Here is a 13,874-nt window from a genome sequence, read left to right on the forward strand (position 1 = left end):
GTGGCTTCATGCCTGTAATTCTAGCACTTTAGGAGGCCAAGTCAGGAGGATTGTTTGAGGCCAGGAGTTTGAGACCAGCCCGAGCAACATAACAAGACCCCCATCTCTACAAAACAAAGAAAAATTAGCTGGGCGTGGTGGCACGCAGCCTGCAATCCCAGCCCCTTGGGAGGCTGAGGCAAGAGGATCGCTTGAGCCCAGGAGTTTGAGGTTGCAGTGAACTATTATGATGCCACTGCACTCTAGTCTGGGTGGCACAAGACCCTGTCTCAAAACAAACAAACAAACAAACAAACCGAAAAGAGAGCTGGAAGCATCCTAACACAGCAGTGGGGCCAAACTCTTTTTAATGGCGTCTCCTCCCCACTCACAACACTCCTGGCAAGAGATCATCCAGGTGGTTCTTGAACACCTCCAGAAACAGAGAAATAATTGCTGCTACAGCAGTTCATTTCACTTTTTTTTTTTTTTTTGAGACAGAGTCTCACTGTGTTGCCTGGGCTAGAGTGCTATGGCGTCATCCTAGTTCACAGCAACCTCAAACTCCTGGGCTCAAGCAATCCTTCTGCCTCAGCCTCCCGAGTAGCTCGGACTACAGGCAGGGCCACCATGCCCGGCTAATTTTTTCTATATATTTTTAGTTGTCCGATTAATTTCTTTCTATTTTTAGTAGAGACGGGGTCTCGCTCTTGCTCAGGCTGGTTTTGAACTCCTGAGCTCAAACAATCTGCCCACCTCGGCCTCCCAGAGTACTAGGATTACAGGCGTGAGCCACCGCGCCTGGCCCATTTCACTTTTGAATAGCTCTTATACCTGTGAAATCTCAGTGTAAAAATCTTCCTCCTAAAGCTTTTATGAGCTGATCCCTATTTGAGACTGAGGCTGAGACAAAGAAAATGTCCAGTCATGCTTTCCATTTGGTGTCCAGTTCTCACAGGTGCCACCCCGCACCATCTCTTCTCCTGGGCATCATAATCACCCCGTATGTGGGACTCACCCATAGACTTATCCCTCCCTCCCTCCATGCACTCATGCATTCATGTGTCCATTCCACAGTTGAAACCCAACCATCTGCCACACACTGGGGACGGTGCAGGGGCCATGGTGTTGAGTAAAACCAACATGGTTGCTGCTCACAAGCAATTAGAAGACAGACTTTAAACACTAAGCAAAGAAATAAATGTGTGATTGTAACTTGTGATAAGAGATCTGGAGGAAAAGAACAGAGTGCTGTGACAGACCATGACAATGAAGGAGTCCGGCAGGGCAGTCAGGGAGCTCCGAGGGAGGGGTAGAGACACATGGTGGAGAACAAGGGTGGGTGTGTGGAAGGCCGGGTGAGCGCCCGACATGGGGGGCCTAGGCCCAGGAAGGGGGCGCATGTGCTTGGGGGCTGTGGGAGGAGCTCCAGAGTGATCTGCTGTTTCTCTGCTCATCACGTCGCAACCCACTGATGTCCTCTAAAGCCAGTGCCCAGCGAGGAACGCAGCATTCTCGGGAGGACAGATCCAAGAAGACCAAGCTGCCTGCCACCTCCTCGCTCCAGACCCCACAATTTCAGTGCAGATGAAGATAGGGATATGAATTTTACCCTGATCTTCTATGAGGCCCTTGCAGTTTCCACTTCACCAGGAAGTCATCTGAGCTAGGTGGGCCTGAAGCTGTGGGGAAAACCACATTTTGAGAGTCCAAATCCACTGCAGGGGCTGGAGGGACAACCTGGACCAGGGCTCCTAAGGGCAGCCCAGAGCCCTGGCTCCGCAAATGGGGAAACAGGTCATGGTTGCCCTTTTTGCTCCTAAGATGCCCTGCGGTTCACATGGCGCATCTATCGGGACTGAGAAAACAGGTGGGGATGAAGTGCAAAAATGACTGAGCTTAAAGCCAAGGGACCCAGATCTTGAGGCCTTTCATGCCATTTACCGATGGTGCTACCTGTATAGCCTCAGGCTCCCCATCTGCAAAGTGGGGCCCATAATAACCTCCACCTTGCTGGGAGGATTAAACAAGATCACTGGTAAATGCACCGTAACTGGCTACGTGGATTGCACATTTTCGGCTGCCCCTTCTTGGCAGAGCTGACTGCTTCATTAACGGCTAGAACTGTTTGTATCCTTTGGAAAATCACTTGTTTGCAAAATTTGCCTGTCTTTATATTCACAGTGTGTGTTCACAGCCCTGTTTGGGTTACTAAGATGATTGCACAATACGTCTTTTAAAGTAATTGCTTCATTTCTGCAAAAAGGCATAATATTTTCCTAGCTCCCTGGGTCTTTAGTACAGATATAACGAGTCTCACACCCAGGTAGAAATTTGCCTCATTATAACAGTTCTCCAAGGGATGGTATTTACCTGAATTTACCCACTCTGATCTCTGGAATATTCACTTTACTAGTCATGGTCAGGTATTCACATGCAATAACGCCTGGAAGGACTGTGTTCATTCACGCATTAGATGATGTGTATCGAGTACTCTGCTCCATTCCAGGCATCGTGCTAAACCCTGGGGTACACTGGTGAACAAGACACGGTCTGTGTTCTCAGGGAGTTTCTGATATATTTGGGGATTTGTTCAAGAAAACAGATAGTCTCACTAGGATATAGAAAGTGTAAAAATGGGTTAAGTAAAAAGGAACCACAGGAGCACAAATGAGAAAAGGATGGGGATGGGGTAGGAAGAATCTGAAAAGGCTGATGATGATGGCAAAATAATACACACTTTAAAGAGAAAAAGATATATTTTGCTGCACACTTTAAACACAACACACTTTAAGGGACTGGCTATTGGTCCTGATAAGTATCCCTTTCCTTCACACTAATAATAACACTAAACAGCAAATAGCACACAAGAAAATAGAATAGTCTGTATTCTCGCCTGGACCATCTGTGCTGAGAGGTCAACCCCTTCCCCAAAGGCCCTTATCACCAATTGTTAGAAGGGTCCCTGGTTTTTGCTTAGGAATCCAAGAGTATTAGCAGGTCAGCTGTAGAAAAACAGAATCGGTGTGCATATTTTACACAGAAAGGGATTAAATGCAGAGAAGTCAGTACTGGAGAAATATTTCCCAATAGACTCTAGGCTAGGCCCCCAGAATAACATTGCCTACCTGGTCCCCAACAAGGCTGCTGCCTTTGCTTCACTCAGAAAGGTCTCCCTGGGACCTGCTGAGAACAAGAACTTGGTACAGTAGCTGCAAGCCAGAGAGCAGAAGGCGGCTGTCCAGCTGTAGCTGCTGCCTCTCCACCCACAAAGAGAGTGACCAGCCAGCGGCAAGCAGATAGGTTACTGCCACCATCATCCCTCTGCCTGCTGACACCCAGGAAGCTAGAGAGTGGACACTAGGCCATCGTTGTAGAAAAGCTTGATTTTTCAAGGTCATGCTTATAGCAGCCATGGGCCAAAGAGCAGGAAGATCCCCACACTTCCCCCTTCCCAATCCTGCATGGGAGCAGCTAAATGAAGGGACCAAATGTGCGTCCAGAGCACAGTTGCACAGGGGTCTGGAAATGTCATTTTCAGCAGTCCAGACTCCACACTAGAAGAAGGCACTGGAGAAGACACGAGGACAGGCCCGGATGCGGGGGCCAAGCCACGCTCTCCACCACAGTGCAGAGGGGCTGCTCCCGGCTCTCCGCCTGGAGGCTCTTCCTTCTGCTTTCACTGTCACCGCAGAAGCCTTTTTGTGGGAGCAATGTATTCACAGCCCCCTGGAGGCAGAAACATTACTCTATCATTACTCTACCATTACTCTACCATTATTATATGATCTTCAGCAGTTTATTTAATCCTTCATTACAAATTGGGGATAGTATTAGTATCTGTCTCAACGTTTTGTTGTCAGGATTACATGTGCTAATACAGGTAGTGGTCTTAGAACAGTGTCAGACATTTATTAATAGAAAGTGGCTATTTCTGTTTAGAATCTGGGCTCAGAATAGGGCTCCCTATTGCAAAGCCCTATGGTATTTAACGTGTAAAACCATTAATAATAACCTGAAACATTAGCTTACGTCAGTACTATTTAAAATTTTGTCATTACACATTTTGTATAGAACACATAGAGATGTATTAACTTCCTCAAAAAAAGACTCTATTTGCTGGATGCTTCTGGTGTTTAGACTTCTACCTCCTGCTCCATAGTTTATAATCGAGAAAGGATTTTCGATGTAGAATTCTGTTATTAAAATTTTAATCAGAAAGTCCTAATGAAGCTTACAGAAACAAATGTGCCTAAGAAACAAGAAATTTATTTTCTCTTGATTTGTTTTCAAAATGAAACCTGTAGCTATAGTTTCCACACCATCATCTAAAATAGGAGCGTGGACAACAAAAATTCTATTGCTGTTAAGAGCCGAATGGGCAAGGGAACCCATAATTGATTAAAAAGGAGAATCAATCCCCTACCCAGGTTTCCTAAGCCCATCAGAAAAGATAGAACGTGGCTTTCATTTCTCAGAGTAACTCATTACTTCTGACAACCAAATCTTGGAAAAATCTCCAAGGATTCTCCCGCTATGGCTGGACTATAACTTTACTAAATAGTGGGACAGGAGATCTGGGCAAAATCTACTTGCCTTCCACATCACTAAGTCAATGATGTAGAAGCTCCATTCTCTGGTACTAGGAAAGCGCTCCATGGATAACGTCACAGAGGATCTCCTTAAAGTCACTGCCACTTTCTCCTCCTCTGTGGCTTTTCCTTCGCATTGTTTCTTTGGACACAAAAATTCTGTTTGTATCTTAACTAAGGAATATAACTTCAGCTCTTCTAGATTCTAATAGGGTGCATGATATAAAGGAAAAACTTTCATTCTTCAAGAGTTGGTGGGTGTAGTTCCAGAAGTTTCTGTGTGCAGGTATCTAGCCAGAAAGACTATTTTAGCTTTTGTCCTAAAACATTAAATTTTAAGGTTCTGTACATTAAATATTTTTTAAGAGCAGGAGTTGAGTTCTGTACTTAGTTTATGATTTCCCATAACTTCTAGTGTGTGGTTTCCCAAACTGGAACAAATATTGGGAAATAAAGTGTGTCTTGCTCAAGAAAGTGTAGGTAATGCTGGGTTAAAGTAAATAAAGTAAGTTGCTCTGCTCCAGGCTTCTCAAACCTTTAAAATAAATTGTGAGTTTCTAAGACAACGTAGGCAGGGTTTTCCGTCCTCATCCAACCGTAGAGCTCTCTTCCCACGGATCTAGTGTGTAGGACGCAGCCCCTGAGTGCTACTCATCTGGATATAGTAGTGTGCTTACATCTATCACTGCTCTGTATTGCTTGAGCTCTGGTGAAAACTCCCAGAAGATAGCAAGAAAAAGGATAGAAAATATGCAAGAAAGGCTAAAGAATATAAAGCCTAAAAGGAAACTCATGTCTGGAAAATGAGAAAGTCCTGGAAAACCGAAAGAATGTTAAAACATGCTGGCTGAACTATGGGTCTATTGGAAGAAGAGATATTGACACGGTTAAGAAATCAACAGTGACAAATAAATATGGTCTAGGGTTTCTCAACCTTAGCAGTATTGATATCTTGGGCTAGGTAACTGTTAGTTATGATGAGGCTCTTCTGCGCAATGCAGAATGTTTAGTGTCATCCTTGGCCTCTCTGTGTTCAGTAGATGCCGGTAGCACCTCCTACAATGTGCCAACCAAAAATGGCTTCGGACATTACCAAATGTTTCCGGGAGGCGGGGGTGCAAAACTGCCCTTGGTTGAGAACCACTGGTCTAGGATTAAAAGCAATGATCATAAGAATAGTAAGAGATTATAACAGATCTATCCAGTGGAAGGCAGAAAAGAGAAACAAAAGAAAACACATTAAATAAAGAATATAAAGAAAGGAAGAAAAAATTAGTCCTAATATAACAGTAAGTATAATAAATGTAAATATGCTATCTTAACCAATTAAAAGAGACTTCCAGAGCAGAATTAAAAAAGGATAGAGAAAGACTGAAAATAAAGGAAGGAAGAAAAATGATAGATCAAGCAAATATGAAACAGAAGAAAACAGATACTGGCAATTCTAATAGTTAAAAAAATAGAATTCAAGGCAAAAAGTAACATAAGGGACACAGACATATCTATAACAATTAACTGCAATAAAACATAGAGGAAAAAGATATAAATATCACAAACATTTATGCACCTAAGAAACAGCATTAGCATCTACAAATGTACAATCTACAAAAGTGAAGGTAGGTATAGATTAATTAAAAATTATTTTTCAGGCTACCTTGTCTAAGATAGCATGGAAATAATTTTTTTGCTAGATATTTTTAATACACTCCATCCAAAAAATGGAAGAACAAAGACAAAAAAATCAGAATATATAACATATAAATAATATGATAAATAGGATTAAAGTTTATATATACATATATGCTTATATAAATTACACACACACACACACACACACACACACACACACACACAGATTGAGGTAGGGAGAAAGGCAATCCTTGCTTTGTACAGTGCTGTATTAACTGAAACTTGTTCATATCAGAATTCTGTCCTCACTTTGTGGGTTCTGTGCTATTACCATTGTTATCTCAGTTGCTGTGGACCTGTGCAAAGTGAAGACACAGTTTTAGTATGGGCACATTTCAGTTAGCACAGTACTACACACACACATACACACACACACACACACACACACACCCCTGAGCAGGTACAGGTCACATCAAAAAGTTCCAAAGAATCGATTTGATACAGACCATAATCTCTAACCTTACACAAGTGGTACGATCCAGAGGTATGGAAGAGAATATATGTCCTCAGGCACCAGTCTATGAGAGTACTTCAAAGATGTAATTTCAGAGAATTTTTAATTTTAATTTTTCTCTGAGTTATCATGTCTTGATATATTGAATTTTAAATGCATGAATGTACTCTAGTTTCATTATGTTTTAAATTACTGGGCAAATTCTGGCATAGTATTGGGATAACATGGTATAGCATAGAATAATAATGAATAGGATTTCTTAAAATGATAAATTAATAAGAAAGCTAGTTTTGTAACTTATGAGCATATTATGCCTACTTTATCTATTCAATTATATTTTCATGATTTTATTTGCATATTTATTTTATATTTAAGCAGTTTTAATAGTGGCTACTTTCAAAAGAGTCAAAGGAATGGCTATTTTTAAAAATTGTTAACCCACAAAAATATTGAAAGATATTAGATATATTTTTAAAATAATGGAATGGGGAATGAAGAGGTGAAAAACATATACACACACACACACACACACACACACACACACACATATATATATACATATATATACACACATACTTTCTTATTAATTTAGCAATTTAATGATTAGAAGTATCAATAGTATTCCTCAAATTATGTATCCTAACCCAATTATACAATGCTGTTCCCTCAGCATGAGGAAGCCATGGGCATTGCCGAGTCTTTAAGGATAGGACCAATAAACAATTAGATTTTATTTTTCAAAATCAAGCAGGCATTATTGAATCAATAATTGTAAAATTATTTACTGGAAATGCTGATTTCTAACAAATCCATCTCTATGCATTTGTTTTTGACCAAATGATAAGCCTCTGCCCATTTTACTCATGTTTAAAAATAACTCTCCAGATCCCTGCTGATTTGGGCAGAAGCCTTTGTCTATATTGTGCAACTAAAACAATTGAGTACACATCTAAGGACCCAGGTTAGGCTGGATGAAGCCTGGGAATCAGGTTACTTGCCACGATGCATCCAGAGACTAAAGCTACTTGACAAGATAAATCAAGAAGTGATGTACTGATCACCAGGCAGTAAACTCACATACCTCATCAATTCCTCTCACTGATCCTGAGAAGGAAGTTAACATTTTTTCTCCATTTTGGAGATCAACAACATGAAGCTCAGATGACAGTACCTGGCTGAGGCCACACATCTGGCCAGTGGCCGAGTACGATTCTAAACTAGGTCTACCTGTTACTGAAACCACATGGTCTTTCCCCATTCTGTGCCACCAAGAGAGGGAAACATTGATCACTCTCATCCAGCACACCATGAATCACTCTGTACCTGAGAGCAACCACCTGCGATTTCACTTTATAATAATGGTAATGCTAATGTCAATGTCCCACTACTGGGTCCCTATGGTTCTGGGTAAGAACACCATGGTGGCTCGGTGACAGTGTCATTGAGCAGGGCCACAAATCACCCTCTACATCCAGATGTCTTCACCCTCTTATGGCAGAAGAAGTCATGTTTGCCTGGAGAACTCCAGAGGTCACACTCTACTAAAAGCCTCACAAACCTGGCCTCCACTGGACAGGCCCACTGATGTGGAGTGGCCCATACCTGAGATTGCACCAGGGTGCTGAGATGTTCCTGTGGTCAGCACCCCAGGAGTCCTCCGCCAGGGTAGGCAGCTGTGTGGCTGTGGGAGCCATTGAATCAGCATCTCCTCATTTGTGAAATGACAGGTTAGATGAAATCGCTGCCTCTAAATTTCTAGGCCTAGATCTCTGATTTGATCTTTGGCAAGGCACTGCAAATCTGAGAGATAAGTTACTAAGGATTTACAAATTATGAACTTTTAAGATTCACAGATAATTTTGGATTTGGAAATTATTTTTGAAATGCTATGCTGTTGCAAGTGTTGGCATTTTGCATTAAATAACTTCACAGTTATATATGTGTAGCTACAATGGGAATAACAAACTGTCAAATTAAGATTCTAAGATGATGAGTTGTGGTTACTTTTGTCTCAGTCGAAATGTCATGCTAACATCAGGTCTTATTCATTCACAGAGTTTCGTGATACTCGATACGGCTGACCGCCCCTTCCTTCTTCTACCCCCCTCTTCTCTTCCCTCTCCAGTGTGGTCTCCTAGTTGTCCTGCCTCTTCAACACCTCCTCCACCTTGTATGTGAGCTCCTCCTCTGCTCCTCTCTCTGACAGTGACTTCCTGGTGCGCTCTCTCTACACACAGTACATGAGTGACCTTCTGCACTCCCAGGGTGCCAATCACCTCAGATCTACAATCCTAGCCTGGATCTCTGGCCAAGCTTCAGAACCAGCCACTCGTTCACTGTGGATCCAGGTCCCTTGGGTGTCCCACGCTTAGTGGGTTCCACACTGAGCTCATTATCTTTTCCCCAAACATGCTTCTCTTCCAGTTGGTCCCTAACTCAAGGGATGACATCAACACTCACCAGCTGCAGGAAGGTGCCCCCACAAAGAGTAGACTAAAAACTATCCTAGGCAATAAAAACAAAATGGGAGGTATCAAACTACAGGACTTCAAACTATACTACAAGGCTATAGTAATGATAACAGCTTGGTACTGGCACAAGAACAGGGACATTGACCAGTGGAACAGAACTGAGAACCTAGATATAAAATCATCCTCATATAGCCATCTAATCTTTGATAAAGCAGAAAAAAACATACACTGGGGAAAAGAATCCTTATTCAATAAATGGTGCTGGGAAAACTGAATAGCCACATGTAGAAGACTGAATCAGGATCCACACCTTTCACCTCTCACAAAAATCACCTCATGCTGGGTAACAGATTTAAACCTAGGGTGTGAAACTATTAGAATTCTAGAGGAAAACATTGGAAATACTCTTCTAGACATTGGTCTAGGCAAAGAATTTATGAGGAAGACCCCAAAGGCAATCACAGCAACAACCAAAATATTTAAATGGGACCTGATCAAATTAAAAAGCTTCTGCCAAAGAAACTGTCACGAGAGCAAACAGACAACCTACGGAATGGGAGAAAATTTTTGCATGCTACACATCCGATAAAGGACTGATAACCAGAATCTATTTGGAACTCAGGAAAATCAGCAAGAAAAAAATCAAAAAACCCTATCAAAAAGTGGGCAAAGGACATGAACAGAAACTTTTCAAAAGAAGACAGAATAATGGCTAAGAAACATATGACAAAATGCTCAACAACTCTAATCATCGGGGAAATGCAAATCAAAACCACAGTGAGATATCACTTATCTCCAGTGAGAATGGCCTTTATCAAAAAGTCACAAAACAATAAATGTTGGTGTGGATGCAGAGAGATAGGAACACTCAGACACTGCTGGTGGGACTACAAACTAGTGCAACCTCTGTGGAAATCAATATGGAGATACCTTAAAGAGATACAAGTAAATCTACCATTTGATCCAGCAATCCCATTACTGGGCATCTACCCCAAAGAACAAAATACATTCCATAAAAAAGACACCTGCACTCAAATGTTTATAGCGGCACAATTCACAATTGCAAAGATGTGGAAATAACCCACGTGCCCATCAATACGTGAGTGGATTAATAAAATGTTGTATATGTATACCATGGAGTACTATTCAGCTATAAGAAACAATGGTGATATAGCACTTCTTGTATTATCCTGGATAGAGCTGGAACCCATTCTACTAAGTGAAGTATCTTAAGAATGGAAAAATAAGCACCACATGTACTCAACAGCAAATTGGTTTCACTGATCAACACCTAAATGCACATATAGGAATAACATTTATTGGGCATCGGGCAGATGGGAGGGGAGAGGAGGGGATGGCTATATACAAACATAAGGAGTGCGATGTGCACCATCTCAGGGATGGACATGCTTGGAGCTCTGACGGGGGGGTGCGGGGCAAGGGCAATGTAACCTAAACATTTGTACCCCCATAAAATGCAGAAAAAAAAAAAAACTGGATGTGGAGCCAAAAGCCTACTTGCCTCAGGTGCTAAACAAGACACATTCCTAAGTACAGTCGGGTGCGTGGAAGGGGGCTGTGGCCACACTGAGGGTTGCAGGCCAGTCTGCAGGGGCAAGAGATACCTCATCCCAGCTGATGACAGCCTCGTGGTGCTTTGGACTCTGGCTGTCAAAGTGGGGGCTTTTGTGAAAGCAGCTAGAAAGTTGTGTCAGGGTTGATTTTTAGAGGGTGTTGTCCTGGTTCTTTGGCTCTTGGCTTGGAAGAATCACAAGCTGAGCTGGTGTGATGGAGAGATTACAGTCGCTAGCATTTCCACACAAGCAGTTTTTATTTCAGCTTGTCAGCATAGAATAGAAAGCAAAAGTACATTTCCTGAGGGCAAACGGGTCTATCTCCGCGAGTGGAGAAGACGCTCGGTCTTACTACATTTCTACTTTTATGTCTGTGCCTGACGATATACTAAATGGTGGGTGGAATATTCATTACTGTCCTGGGACAAGGGTGGAGAGTTCTTAGAGCTAATGGCCCTCCTCAATTTTGTCCTTACAGAGTAACTTCCAAGGGTTGTCATGCATTTGTAAACTGTCATGGCGCTAGTTGGTGCGGTTTTTACTACGCTAATGTATGTTAATGGGGAAAAAGTCACCTTTGGACATGAGCTCCTAGTTTCTGCGCATGCTTCTGGCCAGGAAAAGTCCCTAACGCAAGTTCCTGCTGTTGTGGTTAGGTTCTAAATGCTCACTGGCCTCCTCATTTTTGCCCCCCTCCTCTTTTCCTGTGGTTAATGCTGCCCACATACACTTGTCCCTAACAGTTGGACTACAACATGAAATCTCTACATTTTTAAATGTTGATAATTAATCAGATTTAAAACAAAACAATGTGGACTAAACAAAATATGCATGGTGGGCTGTTATTTTGCAATCTCTGTTCAAGATCAGTGGTCTCTGCTTTTATTCAACAACTATTTTTTAAAAACAAATGAAATTTTTAGCTGTTTGGAAATCTGATTCAGCTAGTCACGACTGCATAAAAATTTCAAAAATTACATTTCTTCATCTCTACAATAATGTGTGTATTGTAAATACACTAACCAAGCTGATGGCAAAATCTTTAAGAGACCCAAAATATTTCCCTGAGAGCAAATGGTACAGGCTGTAAACTACTCATGACAATCCATTATTTCCTGTGATATCGAGGGTGTTAAATCTGGTGTTTTGCGTCCAAATGGACATAAAACTGCACTTCACGGACTGAAGGCAGAAGGCCTAGCCTCAGCTGTACCTGCTGTTGAGTCTGTTGACTTCTGTGGCTCCCCAGCAATTACACCTTGGCTTTCAAGTTAATTTCCATCACACCTGATTCTATCACATAAAATAGATGAAATATATTTTTCATGTAAATTTATTTTCACAATTTCAAATTTGTAAGATTTATTTTCAAAACCAATCAATCAGAACAGTAAAACCTTTATAAAAATTGTTGCCTTGGCATCCAATTTATTTGCATTGATTTGGTTTGTTTGCGCCGAAAAATTCTTCTAAGAAGTTGTCAGCTTTGGAACTTTCAAAATTTGTAATAAAGCTCTACCTAAAACAAAGCAAGTCAACTTTCTCCAGCACCATGACTGTATGTGTAATCCCAGCATGTTTTTTCAATACAAAACAGTAAGAATCTTGAGAGAACTGGTAAAGAAACAAAAGTGAAATCACCTCCACATAGATGTATGTACACTGGTTGAGTATATAGAGTTACTTTGGCCTTCTAAACACCTGGATTTAAAAACAGGCATTTGCTATTAACTTATTCATAAGTACTATAGAAGAGCTTCTGTAGTTGAAAACATCTGTTTAACCACACCTTATCCTGCTATCTCATGATTTTCTTCCATTGGAAAGAGATAGCAAGAGAGGCCTTATTGTCTGTTATGCAGAAAAACAAGGTCATGCATGGTGGTCTTCGGTGTGTTAGAATCTGGTGTACAACACAGTTCATTGTGCATTTTAATTATATTATAGCGTTTATGAAAATATTAAGGCATATGTAAATGTGAATTATGAATAATATACTCATTGAATGTCTAAACCATATTCATAAGACCGTTATTTCTGCAGCAAACTGTCAGTGGGTCTGGCTAAGTCAATGGCCCAGGCAGGCAGGGCTGAAGGTGACATTCTACTCACCAATGAGGTACATGCCAATCCAGTCGCCAGCATCCACCTCCTCCTTTATGTCCCAGTGGATCACCAGGTCCTGTGAATGTCCTATGGAGTAGTAGGAGCTGCTGACCATGAGTGTGGAGCGGCTGTCTGAGGTGACCAGGTCGGTGTCGCTGGTGGAGCGGGGAATGGTGACGCCATCGTGGGGGCCACCCCTGATGTCCATGTTGTGGAACTGGTCGGGGTTGTAGCTGTAGCGGAGTGGCTCCTTGCACCGGCGTCGGCTCTGGGAGTTTCTAGATGGAGACGCCATGGCGGCCAGGCCTAGAAACCTGTTCTGGTACAGATTCTGTGGGAGCAAAGAGAGTGATCGGGGTCAGGACGTGCGGCAGCTCAGCCACTGTCTTCACACGAAACAAAAGATGTGCTGCGGAAACGAACTGTGAGTGAGCTGCCCTGCTGGGCCGATTTGAAACACAACGTAGAGCATCTTTCTTGTGCCAAAGGCTGCAGCTCTGCTCTTCACGCAGGGACGGCAAGAACAAAAATACGAGCGCACCAAGGTGCCCTGCGTCTCCATGCTCTGCTGGAGTCTCTGCCTCTCCCGGCTGCCTCTAACCTACTGGATACCAGAAAGACTGGCAAGTGTAGAATGGCCCTGACGATGTGACTGCCCCCAAACAAAGTGCCATTGCTTGAGGGCTCTGACATCAATTAGATTGGCTCTGATTTTATCCTTCTTTAGGGCAAATGATCCTCGTTAAATGTAGTGATCCATGCAGCATTCAGGTCCCTACACACACTCCAGGATTAGAGGTGGTTCCTGCTGGGGGAGTGGGCACTCCTCCTCCACGTACAGCCCTTGCGCTGCGCTGTACTGAATGACTCCAGACCGTCTGGAATTTCTGTTAAGGATTTCAGACATCCTAGTAATCTAACAACACAATTTTCAATAAAATCCAATCTCGGAGGACTGCGTCTCCCTTGAAGCCAATGTTATCGTAGAAGACATTGCATATGATGAGGA

At 42.3% G+C, this 13,874-nt stretch overlaps 1 protein-coding gene across 2 annotated transcripts in view; it reads right to left on the bottom strand.

Moving 5' to 3' along the window:
* HECW1 (HECT, C2 and WW domain containing E3 ubiquitin protein ligase 1) overlaps window positions 1-13,874 on the bottom strand; it is a 413,177-nt gene that overhangs the window by 239,809 nt on the left and 159,494 nt on the right. For both annotated transcript variants that reach the window (XM_012646903.1, XM_012646902.1), the window contains one exon: window positions 12,872-13,196. In XM_012646903.1, coding sequence (XP_012502357.1) covers window positions 12,872-13,196 — 325 coding nt within the window. The remainder of the gene's footprint in view (window positions 1-12,871; window positions 13,197-13,874) is intronic.

The sequence above is a fragment of the Propithecus coquereli genome, unplaced genomic scaffold, assembly GCF_000956105.1.
Source record: "Propithecus coquereli isolate 6110/MARCELLA unplaced genomic scaffold, Pcoq_1.0 Scaffold252, whole genome shotgun sequence".
NCBI classification, from domain to species: domain Eukaryota; kingdom Metazoa; phylum Chordata; class Mammalia; order Primates; family Indriidae; genus Propithecus; species Propithecus coquereli.